General features: G+C 37.0%; 1 protein-coding gene across 10 annotated transcripts in view; it reads left to right on the plus strand.

Annotated features, from left to right (window-relative positions):
* Positions 1–15,065, plus strand: part of CEP128 (centrosomal protein 128) — a 212,053-nt gene that overhangs the window by 70,994 nt on the left and 125,994 nt on the right. For 7 of the 10 annotated variants that reach the window (XR_010999880.1, XR_010999881.1, XR_010999879.1 and 4 more), the window contains 3 exons: positions 297–346; positions 3,025–3,048; positions 14,843–14,920. Coding sequence is in view for 6 of the 10 variants with exons in the window: in XM_068192691.1 (XP_068048792.1) it covers positions 297–346; positions 3,025–3,048; positions 14,843–14,920 (152 nt within the window). In the remaining 4 variants the exon portion in view is untranslated. Of the gene's footprint in view, positions 1–296; positions 347–2,029; positions 2,184–3,024; positions 3,049–14,842; positions 14,921–15,065 lie in introns of those variants that run through there. The other 3 variants (XR_010999883.1, XM_068192686.1, XM_068192689.1) reach the window with 3 other exon arrangements.

Below are 15,065 nucleotides of genomic sequence, written 5' to 3' on the forward strand. Positions count from 1 at the left end.
AAAAATGCACCAGAAGATTTATTTCAGTATAGAAAAGTTTATCTGTGAGTCTTAAAGCTCTTTTCCCCCCAGTCAAACTGTCATTCAGTGTTCTTGAGGCTGTTTTTTAGTCACCTCAACTGCCATGCTTGGAAACCATCATATCACTGACACATTTCATCTATTATTTAATCAGCTGAAAAGGGGTGTTGTGAAATCTGTAAAATAAAAACTCGATGACTGTTTTACACAGTACTTTTTCTATCAGACCATGAGACAGGAAGTTGAATTTACAAGTTCCATTTTTCATTTTGCAGAGCTACTAGAGAAGACACACAGAAGAGAGGAAGAAATGGAAGCTCTCCAGGTATATTTTCTGCTCAATTAACTAGCTACATATTTTGTTAAATTTCTTAAAACTACCATATTGTATTACAGCATTATGATTTTCTGAACTGCCTTATAGCTTAAATTCAGATTTGGAACAAATAAAGACCAAATAGCTAGTAATACTCACTGCTGGGTTTTTTCACTGGTTGGGTTAAATTCTCTGGGCTGTGTTACTTTCTTTTGTAAAACTGAATAAAACTGAAAGTAAAGTATTCCAAGTAAGTACTTAAAGCCTCTGAAGCACTAAATGTTCATAGTAACCTTTCTGAGGAAGAATGGACCAGTCAGTATTTGCTAGGACCTGATACAATATTATAAATCCTTATTGTATGTCATCTAGCAGTAAAGTTGTTTGTGCTAAGCACTTTAAATTCGTACTTAAAAAGTCAGATTTACCCTAAGCTCAGCTTTGGAATAGTATTTAAGCATTGCAGTCAAAGAAAACATTTTCCTTTCAATTTGAAATGGCTAAGAAAGCAAAAACAGGCTGGAATGTCTGAATTGGGAGGCTAAGAGGGAGGGTAATGTGTGTATTCTTCAGAATACAGAAAGAGGAAAATAAATTTTTAACAACAAATTGCTACAAACAATACCCAATATGAATATAAAAAAACTTTACATGCAATATGAAGAGTATCAATGGGTCAGCATTCTGTAAGTTTACTGAAAGCAGGACATTTGTGAGGGAATTGATGAAGATAAGGCTCATGAGGAAAATGACATTATGTATTGACCTGAGTTTTGACTCAGGAGTTTGTTTGAAGATAAGCCTTCTCTTCTCATATAATAAATAGAAGGCATTTTGAAGGCTAGAGGTATCAAAGAAGTTAGTGTACAAACAGTTTGATCCAGTAGGAAGAGACAAGTTGCAAGACCCAAAAGTTGCACAACACACCAATCCAGCTGTTTCCTGTTCAAACAAAAATCTTGGCTTGGCTTTCTGGCAGCTCAAGTTCAACAAGGCTGAGAACTTGTCTGCGTAAGCAGTTTACACAGGTGCATATCTAGTTACATCAATGTAAAAAGATCTCCTTTCATGTGAAGCAATTCTGCATCTGCTTTCATGTGAAGCTTCATGGTTGACAAATTGTTCTAATGATGTTACCTCTGATTGAATGAGGAGTAATTTTAGACTGCAGGAAGTTGCATCATCGTAGTGTCTTGCATGGCTGTATGTGCCTGCCTGACTGTCATGTTCCTGATTAAATTGCTGTATTCCTTTCTCTACCTGGCACTTCTGGTTAAGTGTGTGAATTGTAGTGCTCTGGCTGCTGTTCTTTCATATTCAAATGCTTGATAGCAGTTTTTTCTCCCTTCAGATATCCATGCTTTCACAGTCAAGTAGTGTATAAATTATCCATGGTAAATTTCCTAATACATAAGATGCTAGTCCAGAAAATTATCTCCTGAGATTGTAAGAGTTTATTATATTTTTAGAATTTGGCAACTGTATCATGCACTTTATTTAATGCATGAGTCATTTTGAAAACTCACTTTATTCTACCATTGGAACCATCCTCACTCACTCTAAGACCTTTTTTGCAAAGTAGTCCTCTTTAAATGAAAAAAATTATTTGAATTGCAGTTCATTATCACCAAAAATTTATGAGCTCTGTAAATACCATCTTTTTTATGGTAATGAGTATGTGCTTTTTTGCAGAGTCTTTAAATAAATATGAGTGTTTGCCATTGCAATTTTGTGGAGGAACAAACATCACAGATTAAAAATTTCTGAGTTTTCAGTTTAATATTGATTGTCATAAATTTGTTCTGATGTATGGAAATAATCTGTATCTCAGACCTGCTTTTAAGGAAGAATAAAGACTTTAGCAGGTGACACACTACCTTGCCTGAGAAAAAATTGAGTAAATTTCAATAAAGTAAGATTTCCTGCAATGTCTTAATGGTCACATATTCTAAATGTGGACTCACCTAAACACTTAAATATATGTTTTGTCAAATTACTTAAAACACCATACCTAGTTAGGTTATAGTACCAGAGTACACTATCTTGATTTTACTAACTTCATATTTTTCTTAAGAATACTTCACAAAGGGAAAAGAACGTTGAAATATATACAGTACATTAACTAATGCTGGGTTCTCTGTATTTTGTGCTGGATTAAAACTGACACAAGTTTGTTTTATTTGTTTGACTGATATCATCCTGTTATTAATAAAACATTATTCAGAGCTATTTCTGGATGAAAGAATAATGATATAGAATTTACTTTTTAGTTTTCTAAGGAAATGCGCAAAAGAGCCTGAGGCTAAGATGACAATGAATTCCAAATCATTCTAGATTTACAGTCAGAGATGATCAAAAGAAGAAATCATTCTTCTGGATATGTAAGAGTAAAATCAGCAATAATGAAAACCTAATGCACTAATTGAAAAAATATATTGTGGAGTAATTTTTGTCAAATCCTTTCTCACATTATTTCTGGATGTTTTCTTATTTTTGGAGCTAATTTCTAATGGGATAGTATGATAAAGATCCAATGAAGTAAAAAAGTTCCTACTCAATGAGTTTTTTACAAAAGACTATATGTATGAGACCACCAAAACCCCCAAATGAATCCTATTCATAATTCTTTGACTTACACTGTGTTTATCTTCTTCGCTTTCTAATGGCATCTTGTTTTTTGCTTTTAGGAACGTATTATGGCCTTAGAAATGGTAAGTTTCTTTAATTAATTTCCAAACCAATCCCAAGTTATGAAAACATTATTTATATATATTTTTAAAAAGGTTGCAGTTCTGGGTTTTTAACTGTCATTTTACTTTTAAGAGAAGATGTGATAATTTTGCACTGCAGCTCTCCATGTAGATTTTTGCTACAGTACTTGTGTATTCATTATATGAAATAAAGTGTATTTCAGTGCTGTCATTTTTCTATGCAGTTCAGTCCTCATCTCCTGGGAAGAGAAATGTTGTAGATGTTATCCATACAAAAGATGTTATTTTTCTAACACTTCTAATGGTTGAGGCCCATGTGATCTAATTATTTCAGTGACTACTCTGTGTGCTTACTTGTTTGGTCAGGGACAGAATCAGTTCATCTACCCATATGCACACTGCAACTAAAAGAGTAAAGGAATATAATTTTAACCACTAATTAATATAATTTAATATAACATTAAGTTGGAGGAACAGAACTTTATGGCTGTACATGCTGTGAATGCATTTTCCTGATATCCCAAGGTAGTAAGTCCGTCAGGTGGAATAGCTGGAATGAACTTCAGTTTGCCCTATGAATTTGGAACCATTCTTCTTTCCCTTCATGTAGAAATGTCTAATAAGATATCACAAATTGTATGTATCAGGCCCATAGTTCCTTTTCATGAGAAATCCAGAAAATTTCATCTAAAGAAACCACTACTGAGACAATATCAATGCTGCAAGTATAAACTTCTAAAATTTATTTGAGCAAATTTTTATTCTTTCTGATAGTCCCTGCATCTCTTAAAACAGTTTCTGATTTCAAAAATATTTTTTAAATTTATTCAATCTGTTAAAAAAATCTTTCATTCAGTTATGAAAGGCCCTTTGCTGTGCTGCAACACCTGCCTTGTGGAAGCAGGAAGCTGATGCTGACATTCAGTGTCCTGGCATTTCACATGGTGCTGTGTCAGGTGTTGACAGGACATTAATTCTTCTCAGGACCTTCTCTTATTCATGGTTTCCTTACATGACAACCAGTCAGGCATGTATCCATTGACATCCATTTCTCACAAACCATGAGTTAAACTGCCTGTAAATTCCTTGTCCTTTTTGCTCCCAGAGCTATTTTGACACAGGCAGAGGGCAGTTGCTTGCAAATCCCCCAATGTCATGCAAATTCAGTCTGTATTTTGTGACAAATGTTTCTATTTTTTCTGGAGCTTTTCTCCTTTTTATACTTCCAATGTGTCTGACTTTAGAAAGGAAGATTTGTAAGTTATTGTTCATATAGAAGAAAAGGATGACCTATTTATCATGCTATTCCACTGATCTCCCTTTCTCTACAATCCACTCATTTCAAACTATTGCACTTGCCAGTTAAAGTTTTGTAGTGGCCATGAGATGAACTTGCCAACTTAGATGATAAAAAAAAGTTGGAAAAGAAATGTAACATGAACCTTTCAGATTCCATTTAGAGCTCTGGGTGAATTAACCTTCCAGGCGTTGCTTAATCTAACTCAGTGATTTTGTGAGTTGTTGCAAACCAGGAGGTCCCTGGCCTCTCTCTGAGCCCTGTCATCTCCTTCTCCTCTCTGCAGTCTGTTTGAGCTGGAAGCTCCATCTCCTGTCTATGGTACCAGGCAGTTTCCTGGGTCTTCTATTTCCTTAGCCAGCTCCTGTTTCAGAAGAAAGTGCTGTTATTATTAATCTCCTTGAAGATATTACACATGATCTGATCACTCCCTTAAGGAGCCTGAGAGCAAATAGTACCCATTTAGAAGAAGCTTTTGGATATTTTTGTTCTTTTTTTCAATCAGATCAATTCTGCTGTATGATTTGATAGATAGGTACACCACTTCTTGCTCCAGCAAGTTGTGCAGGTCAGGAGCAGAAGCTGGAAGGTAAGGAAGAACAAGGTTTGTTAGACAGACTCACTAGTGGATATAAAAAGAGCTGAAGAACCTAGATGTTTTCTGGAATAATCCTTCAAATCTTGGGAAGTGCCAGAGGAGTAACAAGTATAGGCAAAACTGAGGCTTTGAGTATCTAAAGATTGTGTTTTGTTTGGCTTTTTTATTTGGTTTAATGCTGTTAATTAAAGTGAATTTAATTATTTCATAGCTATTAACAAGTAAATATCCTAATTACTTTAGTAATCAATTATTTAATCTGACATTTTGAGAAAATGAATATGATTCATCTTTCAGTTAAATGGGTTATTTTATTCTTGAGTATACTTTAGTTGTTGCATACAAGATTTGGCTCTGTATCATTTATAGAGAAATGTGTATGATTTTTTTTGGAAAAAATCTGCATTGTATTCTCAGATGAGGCTACAATGGAAAGTGTATTTATTTCTCATAAAGATGTCAGGATGCATTTGGTAGGTGCACACTATTACTATGCTGTGCTTGGGATTTTAGTGGGTTTCTATTAAGTATATACTGTTCTTTGTGAGCATAAGCTGCAAGTCATGTTCCTCTGCCTTACTAGTACTACTCTGACATAGAAGACTGCAAAATTTAATTTGAAATCAACCACATCCTGAAGTTATTCCAGTGAACATATGCATTCTATATCCTTTGATCAATAAAATAGCTTGTTGCTTTCAGTATAGAACCCAGAATGAGGTTACCGCTTTCTTAGAATATTTGGATCAGATTTTTCTGGACGCAATTCAGCTTTTTGTTACAATGTCCATAAATCTAGGTTAATGCCAGTAATGCTGTAAGTATTCAGCAAAATTGTTATTTAATATGAATTTTTGGTTCAGTATGAACATTTATGTATTTTGTTGTAATGCATTTTTATGTTCAAGAAAGTAAGGTTTTGAATACCAGTAAAACAAATTTCTGTCTGCATCCACTCAGCAATGTAAAAGCTATTACATTATTCTCCTGCAGCAGCAGGCTCAAATTTGCATCAGTTTTATGGTTTATCATCTAATTTAAAAGAATTGGAAGGATAACAATACCAAATGCATTTTGTAGAGAGATTATATGACTGCCTGACACCATCCATTCTTATGAGCTTGTTCTCCCTCTCTGTCTCTCTCTCCGTGTGCCTTCCATCAATAAATAAGTCTTGCTGTTAGCTCTTGAGGTTATTTCATGATTTTCATACTTTGCTTGTATGAATGTTGAGGAAATACTGAATCAAAGGGTTAATACTTTCTTTTCCTCTTGCTTTGATTCTGTAGTGTCTTGCCAAAACTACCATTACATCAAAGGCTTTCTGGTCATCCCAGAATGCAGCCATTCTTTGATCTTATAAAAATGACCAGGAGCAGTTTGAGATCCTCTGTCCTGCCTGCCTCGCCCTTTCCTTTCCTTTCATCGGTGAGCCAGTGGGTCACTTCCCTTTGCTGGGCTTCCCAGAGCCTTTCCTCTGCTCATTACCACCAAGTAACTTCTGCCTCCTGACGCTGCTGGCAGCCTGCCGTTTCTTTTCTCATAATGCTCAGCTTTCTCTTCCCTTCTTCCTTGATGTTATCTTCTCACCCTATGTATTTATTGCTCTTGTTTAATACCCAGCTACTTGTCCATTCTCTGCCCCCTACTATTTGGTGTTTCACTTGTTCTTTCAGGTTTTTTCCTAATGCAATCATCTCTGGTTTTCTAGCCCTCAGAGTGAAAAGCATTTCCTGTGCTCAGATGGAACCTCCTGTATTTCAGTTTCTGCCCACTGCTTATCACTGGGCAGCACTGAAAAGAGCCTGGCTCCCTCTTCTTTACACCTTTCCTTCAGATCCTTGTGCACATTGATGAGACCTCCCAGAGCCTTTTTTTCTCCACACTAAACAATCCCAGCTTCCTCTGCTTTTCCTCACAGGAGAGATGCTCCAGTCCCTTAAAAATTTGTTGTCCTTTGCTGGACTGGCTCTTGTATGTCCCTTTTGTACAGGAGAACTCTGAACTGGACCCACTCCAAATGTGGGCTGACTAGAGGAGAGGATCACCTCACTTGACTTGCTGGCAATGCTCCTAGTGGAACCCCTACATGCTCTATCTAATCTCCTTTCAAAATTATGAAAATGTTTTCCACATGTTGCAAATATTGAACATTTTTGCCAAAGTTTAGTAAACCAAATTCCTTCAGTTTTTAATTAGAGAAAGTAAAAATCTGAGGAAAAAAATCCTTATTGCAAAAGACTTAAGTTATATGAAGTTATTTATTTCAGTTGAACTAAGAGTAGTAGTATACAGAGTTCTGATTTTTTTTAACATAGTAGGTATATGCATGTAAATGTAATTTTAAAGAGAGATCCTATGAGTTCCTTCCACAGGATCCTCATGAAAAATCAGAGACTCATAGAATTACTGAGGTTGGAAAAGACCTCCAAAACCATCATGTCCAGCCTTTGACTGAACTAAACTAAACTATAGCACCAAGTGCCATGTCCAGTCGTTTCTTGAACACTTCTAGGGATGGTGGCTCCACCCCCTCCCTGGGCAGCCTGTTCTAATGCTCTTTCAGTGAAGAAATCCTTCCTAATGTCCAGCTTGAACAGCAGCTTGAGCAGCTTGAGACCATTTCTTCTTGTCCTGTCACTTGCCTGGGGAAAGAGACCAACCCCCACCTGGCTACAGCCTCCTTTCAGTCAGTTGTAGAGAGTGATAAGGTCCCCGCTGAGTCTCCTTTTCTCCATGATAAATAACCCTAACTCCCTCAGCTGCTTCTTACATGACTTATGTTGGCCTTTCATCTGTAGAATATGTATCTGAGTTCTTCCACAGAATTTAACTTGATAAGACATAGATTTGTGCTTTTCTTGTTTTGGTTTGTATATCACAAAATAAGTTAAATATTTGTTTGACAGCAGACTATTGACTAGATATTTCTAATGTGCTACTAGGCCCTTCATTTTAGAATGAAATGTTTTATATTTGATCTAGTTATAGCTGTAGCAGCACAGGCATCAGTTACACCTGTTGATGGCACCACAGGTTTTTTTTTTCTTTCATTATTGTGAAGCTTTTTATTAAAATAGGGAAATCCATAAGGAACACTCCTAATTCTTTTCCTACTCTGACACTGATTTGCTGTGAATCCTTGTTTAAATCACTTCTTTTTGTATTTTAATTTTTCTCATCTGAAAACACTTTCTTCTTTCCCATGAAGACTGTGTTAATTGAATTTTTGCAATGCTTTCTGGAAGGCTTGATGATGAAATACTGTTAGCATACAAAACTTTAACATAAATTACATATAAAGATTTTTAGCCTGCAATGCTTCATGTTAAAGATGAGCATCAAGGAAGTCATTACACCTTTTGAGAATGTGTTCCCACTAACACTGCATTACTTTACACAATCTGCTTCTTGTCTTATACTTCTTTTAGTTTCTAGGAATTATATCTGGATGTCTCTGGTCAAAATCTTAGTAAATGATAAAGGATAGATTCTCAAAAACTACTCCTATGGACCCCCGGAGTGCTTGGAGCCCTGACGGATGATTCACAGAAAGCTAGCTTGCCAAAAGAAAAGAGTTTCCTCCATGTTTGCAGCTGCTAGTATGCATCAAACAACTGCAAATTCATAAAATACTTTCCTAATATTTTCCTATGTAAACATTTCCCTAGTTAGCACAGGGATGTCATGTGCTCCTGAATGACAGAAAAGACAGTCTATGTCATTGCAAACAGGAAAGGAAGCATCCATGAAGTTCCTTTAGTTAAAATGTGGTCCACCCCATGCAAAAACATCTGGAATCTAAATTAAATGTTGAAGTAGTTTGACATTGGCAATGCTTTGTTAGCAAAGGTCATTTGTTTTTCATTAGTGTAGTTTTTGCTTAAAAAAAATCTTATTTGTCAAAACTCATGAAACAATGTAATACAGAAAAAAAAGCCAACTGAACACTGAAATTGTAATTTTATAAAGTTACATGTGTTGCCTACCTTAGTGTAGGTAATTTGACTTCTTGATGTGCTGAAATCATCAAAATAGTGGTATAATTGGAGTCATGATATACGTGGAATATAAAAATATAAAATACATTTTTTTTGTTTTCTCTGAAAGTTCCCTCTCTGCATATGATGTACTATTCACAGAATGTCCCAGCTATCGTGGAGTTTGCCTGGCATGTAAAAGGCAGCAGAGCACCTCAGGCTTCTCAAGCAGAACCACCTCCTTAAAAGAAAAGTATATGATTTATCAGTGGAGAGCTGGAGATTGAAGCTGATAGTGCATAGTTTTACAGATCTTAACAGGGAAAGCAAAGAATACTTTTAAACATGCTGGGTGCATCCTATTCTTGCTATTTATGTATTCAATACACTAGGGTCATTTAAAAAATAAGTCATTTTAGGTCACTTCTAACTGTATTTTTATTTGAATTGTAACTGCCTGCTGACATGCATTGAAGCCAGTTAAAATGACATTGCATTTAATCTTTTTTATGGTTATTCTTTGGGGATTAGCTAACTGGTACTTAAATCAACTCTCATTTCCAAAAAAAAAACCCCAAAACTGTGCAATACAGATAGCCATTTGTTTTTACCTACCTCAGAAAAGAAAGGAGTACTGTACTTGAAAGTCAATGAAGTTTGGTTTCTGGTTTATGTTTATGTGTTTTCAATATATTGACTATAAAGGCGAACCTCAGGAGTACTATATACAAACCTGCTTTGATTTATTTGCATTTAGCATTGCAGCTTTGAGACTAAAAATAAAATGTGGCTGATTTTGATTTAGATCTCTCCCTTGAGACAGTGTGAAACCGTCTATTACCGAGAACACATCAGTATAGGAGGATTAACTGTTCACATGCAGTTTAAACATCAAAGTGTTTGTATGAAGTCATGGAAAATAAGTAATTTGTTTTGTCATTCTCTATGAAAACATAGAACGCCCCTTTTAAAAGTAAATAGTCTTTATTTTAAAACCAGGAAGATTAGTAGCACTCAGTCTATCGAAGATCACTGCTGTTAAGTAAAATGCCATTAATACTGCCTCAGACAGTACAATGGGTGTTTTTTCCTCTTATCAGTACCATCAGTGCACTGGGTCAGTACCTGCTGTCGCTTGTTACACATAAGCAGACAGATGTGATTGTTGTGTTTAGGATTATTTTTATGCATTATGGCATATAGCTTTCTGATTTCTGGGAAAAAACTTAACAGTACTTAATTGGCCTCTATATCAGGTGCTTCTAAAATCCTTTTCCACATTTTATCTGTGTGGCTAAATCTATCTTTTTAATAGAATAGCATGTAGTCATTAATGATACAAGTATGGCATTTGAACCATCTTGAGGAGGTTGCTGTAATTTTCATTAATTACCAGACCGGTTCTATGTACCAGTTAAAAGCTCTTTCATTATCTTTCCGTCACATTCTTCAATGTATTTCTTCATTGCCACCTTCCTTATTGAACCTCCCCTAACAGCAAACTTTGGTTTTTTTTTGTTTTTATTTGCACGTCCATTCTTTTCATTTATTTTATGGAAAAGACACACATTTCTGTCCCTGAAAATGTTAGTGTGTGAATAATCCTATTCAAGTCCCTCCGACTGCTCAGAAGACTGTGAGAATTTTACAATATAAAAAGAACCATTCTAGTCAAGACCAAAGGTCACCCTAGCCCAGCTGTTGACATTGCAACAATGGCCAAAGTAAAATGCTTAGGGAAGACTGTATGAACAGGACTGACATGTATTTTGTTTTTCATTCATTCATTCTGATTCCAGCTGCTCAAATGCTTCCAGACTTAGATGTAGTTTCTGTGAATTTGGAACCATTCTATGGTCTTTCTCATTCATGAACTTGCCCAGTTTTCTGCTTAAAGTCATATAAAATTTTCTATCTTTATGTGACTTCTGATTTTATACCAATTGGTAATTAATCCTCTCAGGCATCTTTATTCCTGGCCGAAGAGTCCTGTTCTTTAGAGTATTGTGTTTGGAAACAGCACTCCATGGCTTTGAAAATTCTTGTTCAACTTCTCTGACCTTTCCCTATTTCCCTTTTGAAATAAAGATCCACATCTGCACTCAGCAGTCAAGATGCAGTTAGATTAATAATCTGGGACAGTTATGTTCTCTGGCTCTTTTATCCTTTCCTTATTATATTGAGTGTTCATTTTACTTTTCTGATTGATACTGAGCACTGCATTAGCAGATTCCTGATAATATGCATCACTACCCCATGATCTGCTTCCTGAGCAGCAACAGTTACCTTAGAGCCCATCATTTTTGAATGTGAAGTTAGGTTTAAACTTTAGGAGTCTAAAACACCTTTCAGAAATCCAAGTAGCCTGTACCATTCTTTATCCACACAATTCTAAACAAAACCAAAAAAGCAAGGACTGAATATGCATCTAACCCAAAGGCTGGTCTTCTGCTTTCAGGATTATATTTAATAGTATGACTAATAAGGACTAGCAGAGAAACAGGTATTTTTTTTTCCACTACAAAAAGTGCATGAAATAGAGCGGATATATTTAGGAGGCACTTTGGAAGAACAGATGATTAACATCTTCCTTAAATCCATTTACAGACAGTGTTGACATGAGGTCTTGAAACTGAAATTAGAGAAGGAATTGAAAAATGAATGGCTTAAGGCATAGGCTTACACCTAGGGACTGAGTTCAATTTTATGAGAACAGATCACAGATCATCTGTATTAAAACAGAGTGGGTAAATAGATAGAGAAATATATCTATATACATAATATCTTTGCATACATATAATTGCAGAAGAATGAGTCTCATATCCTCTATCTAATTTAGTTTATTGGTACTGAATATTGACTACAAGTTCAGTCCAAGTTAGCTGCAAATGAATCCCATTGTTTATGAAATTTGACCTTTGTTTGTTATGAATATTTCTTAAAACCTTAAAAATAGAATGTTGGGAAGTAGCAACAAGGCAGACATCACTGCTTTTAAACAGATGGTGTGTCTTCATTTAGGTTACCTTGTTAGTTTCTGATTCTCCACTCCTCACTCTTTTTGAAGTTGATGCCACTGTGCAGAGAAGCTCCCATTGATTTTTCTTCTCCTGTTGTGACTGAAACTTTTAGTCTTTTCAGGTCATATTTCTGGTATCTAAATGGATTGTTTTTCTTGGTGGTCAGATTGAGATTTTCCAGAACTAGTAAGAGAGGTTTTGTAGTTAAGGGCAAGTTAACTTGGTTTGCACAGGCTTTACAGCATAATATTTGATTTCAGGATTGATGGATTTTATTTATTTTAAAATTTTGCTTTAAAGTACCAAGGTAGTAACATGGTTAATGAAGCCCATTACTGGTAGATTGAATACCAGACCAGCAGAACCTTATCCAAAGAAGTGTGATTTTGAGAATTGTGGAGGAAATACTACCTGTTATTCAGAAAGTACGAACAATTCTGGTTTTACTTGCTCTTTGGCAATAATAGAAGGGCAGCCTTTGAGAAGCTGCAGAGGCATCTGACCTGTGGGACATGACTGTTCTTTGTGCATGATCAACCAACTTCATCTGCACACAAAACCAAAACCATGATATTTGTTTTCTTTACTTCTTTCCACTTTGCAGTAGACTACATTTTTTGTGTGAGGGATGTGAATGTGAAATCTTATTGTTGAGTCCAACCCTAACTCTTCCTGGAGTGGCAATTCATATTTCAGTACTACATACCATATGCCTAATCTGAAAATAGGAGATTTGATTGTTCTATATTTAGCTAAGTACATATACTTTTATTTAAAAAAAAATAATCATCCAACTCACAGAATTATACTGAGTTGGAAGGGACCTGCAAGGATCATTGAGTCTTACTCCTCTCCTGTCCCTCCACAGCACCATCCCCACGAGTCACCCTATGTGCCCAAGAACATTGTCCGAACTCTTCTTGAATTCTGGCAGGCTTGGTGCTGTGACCACTTTCCCTGGGGAGCCTGTTCCAGTGCCTAACCACCCTCTGGGTGAAGAACCTTCTTCTAATATCCAACTTAAACCTTTCCTGACACAACTTCAGGCCATTTCCTTGGGTCCTGTCACTGTCTCCACCAGAGAGAAGAGATCAGTGCCTGCCCCTACTCTTCCTCTCATGAGGAAGTTGTAACTGCAATGAGGTCTCCCCTCAGTCTCCTCCAGGCTGAGCAGACCAAGTGACCTCAGTCACTCTTCACATGCTTCCCCTCAAGGCCCTTCACCATCTTCATTGCCCTCCTCAGGATGCTCTCTTAACAGTTTAATACATTTCTTATAATGTAGTGACCAAAACTGCACGCAGGACTCAAGGGGGTCATAAAAGTAAATCAGGTTTGATAAGAAGACTCTCCTGTCATGAAATAAAGACGACTGTGAGCAGTGACGATGTTGTCTTTCAGGTGATTTTCAATACCTCCTTGCATAATCTTTTCCATAACTTTACCAGACACTAAAGTAAAGCTGACAGTCCTGTAGTTCCTGGGGTCCTCTTTCTTGCCCTTCTTTAAAATTGTGACAAGGTTCGCCAGCTTCCAGTAAGCTGGAATCGCTCTGGATTCTCAAGACCACTCAAAAAATATCAAGAGGTTTTGTGATGACATAAACTGGCTCTTTGAGAAGTCTTGAATGAGTCCCTTCATGCCCCATAGATTTGTAGGGATCCATCTGAAGCAGCAAATCCCATGTAAGTTCAGGGTCGACTGGGAGTTGATCATTCTCACAGTCATGGTCCTTCTGTTCAGTGCACTGTGATCCAAGTGATTGACTTGGTCAATCATCCATGTTGAAGACAGAGACAAAGAATGCATTAAATGCCGTTGCCTTGTTTCTGTCCCTGTTTGTGAAGTGACCATCCTCATCTTGTAAAGGAATTAGGGTTTTTTTACACTGCCTATTGCCATGAATATATTTTTAAAAAAACTCTTTTTATTGTCCACCACATTTCTGGCCAGCTTCAACTCCAGTAGAGCTTTGGCTCCATGCATTTTCTCCCTACAGTGACAAGCTGTACAGTGACTCTGTATTCTTCCCATATCAGTAACGTCTCTTATTCTAGTCCTTGGAGACAGCAGACTTCCCTGTGAGCTGGGTCCAGTCTGCATAAGGAGGCCCTCCACTCACTTTAGAAGGGTGTTTCCTATTACAGCTACCCTTCATTTTCCTGTTAACAGAGGTCTTGGTGCAGAGTACAGGTGGTGTTGTTTTAGGAGGCTGCACTATCCCAGAAAGACCTTCACCCATCTCATCAGTAGTCTGGCCTTCTGGTTCCAGAGCCTCACATGTAATGTAGAGGGTGCCAGTCCTACCTATCAAATTCTGAGAAGGTGGAGGAACCTTGCTCCTAGTACATGCTGTGACCTGCTTCCAGCCTTCATCTTTTAACAGACCCTTAGCTAACAGTCCTTTGACTAATTACCCTGCAGGGTTCTGAGTCCATCTGCTTCTCCACTATAATGGAGATTCATGACTCCCGAGAGTCTTGAGGCTGTGAGACTCTGAAAATAATCAGTGTTTCTTTTGCTTGTTCGCTCAAACACTATGTAGCCTGTTCACTTCCTCCTGTAGCTCCTTCACCTGGTGACCAACTCCTCAAGCACAGCTCAGCTTCTGCGAAAGGACGGTCAGCCCCAGCCTCACGAAGAGGCACCAGGCACTCGTGGCAGCCTCTGACCTGGAGGGCTCCATCTCCCATCAGCAGGTCTGGCTGGCTGGCTGGAGCCTCTGGCATGGCTGCTTCAGTGAGTCCCACAGCTAGTTGTGATGGAGCTTTAGGGCAAGTCAACACCCTAACTGAGGAAGCTTGAACTAGTATGCTAATAAGACTGGGGTTTTTAATGTGTGAGATGGCTGAAAGAATGGCTTCGTTTTTAATGTTTCAACTTGTGTTCTGTTCTTTAGAGTACCCGAGTAGCTTTAAACCACCTGGAGTCTGTGCCTGAGAAACTGAGCCTGTTAGAAGATTGCAGAGATACTGGAGTGAGAAAGATTTCATTTGACTCTCTCAGTACTTCTAAACTATTTTGGTTACTTAATAATCTATATGAATGTCCAGATAAGCTGTTTAATAAGTTATTTGTAGTTGCATATGTATGTATTATATAGACAGAAATACTGATATTTA

This window comes from Anomalospiza imberbis, chromosome 6, assembly GCF_031753505.1.
Source record: "Anomalospiza imberbis isolate Cuckoo-Finch-1a 21T00152 chromosome 6, ASM3175350v1, whole genome shotgun sequence".
In the NCBI taxonomy this organism is placed as follows: domain Eukaryota; kingdom Metazoa; phylum Chordata; class Aves; order Passeriformes; family Viduidae; genus Anomalospiza; species Anomalospiza imberbis.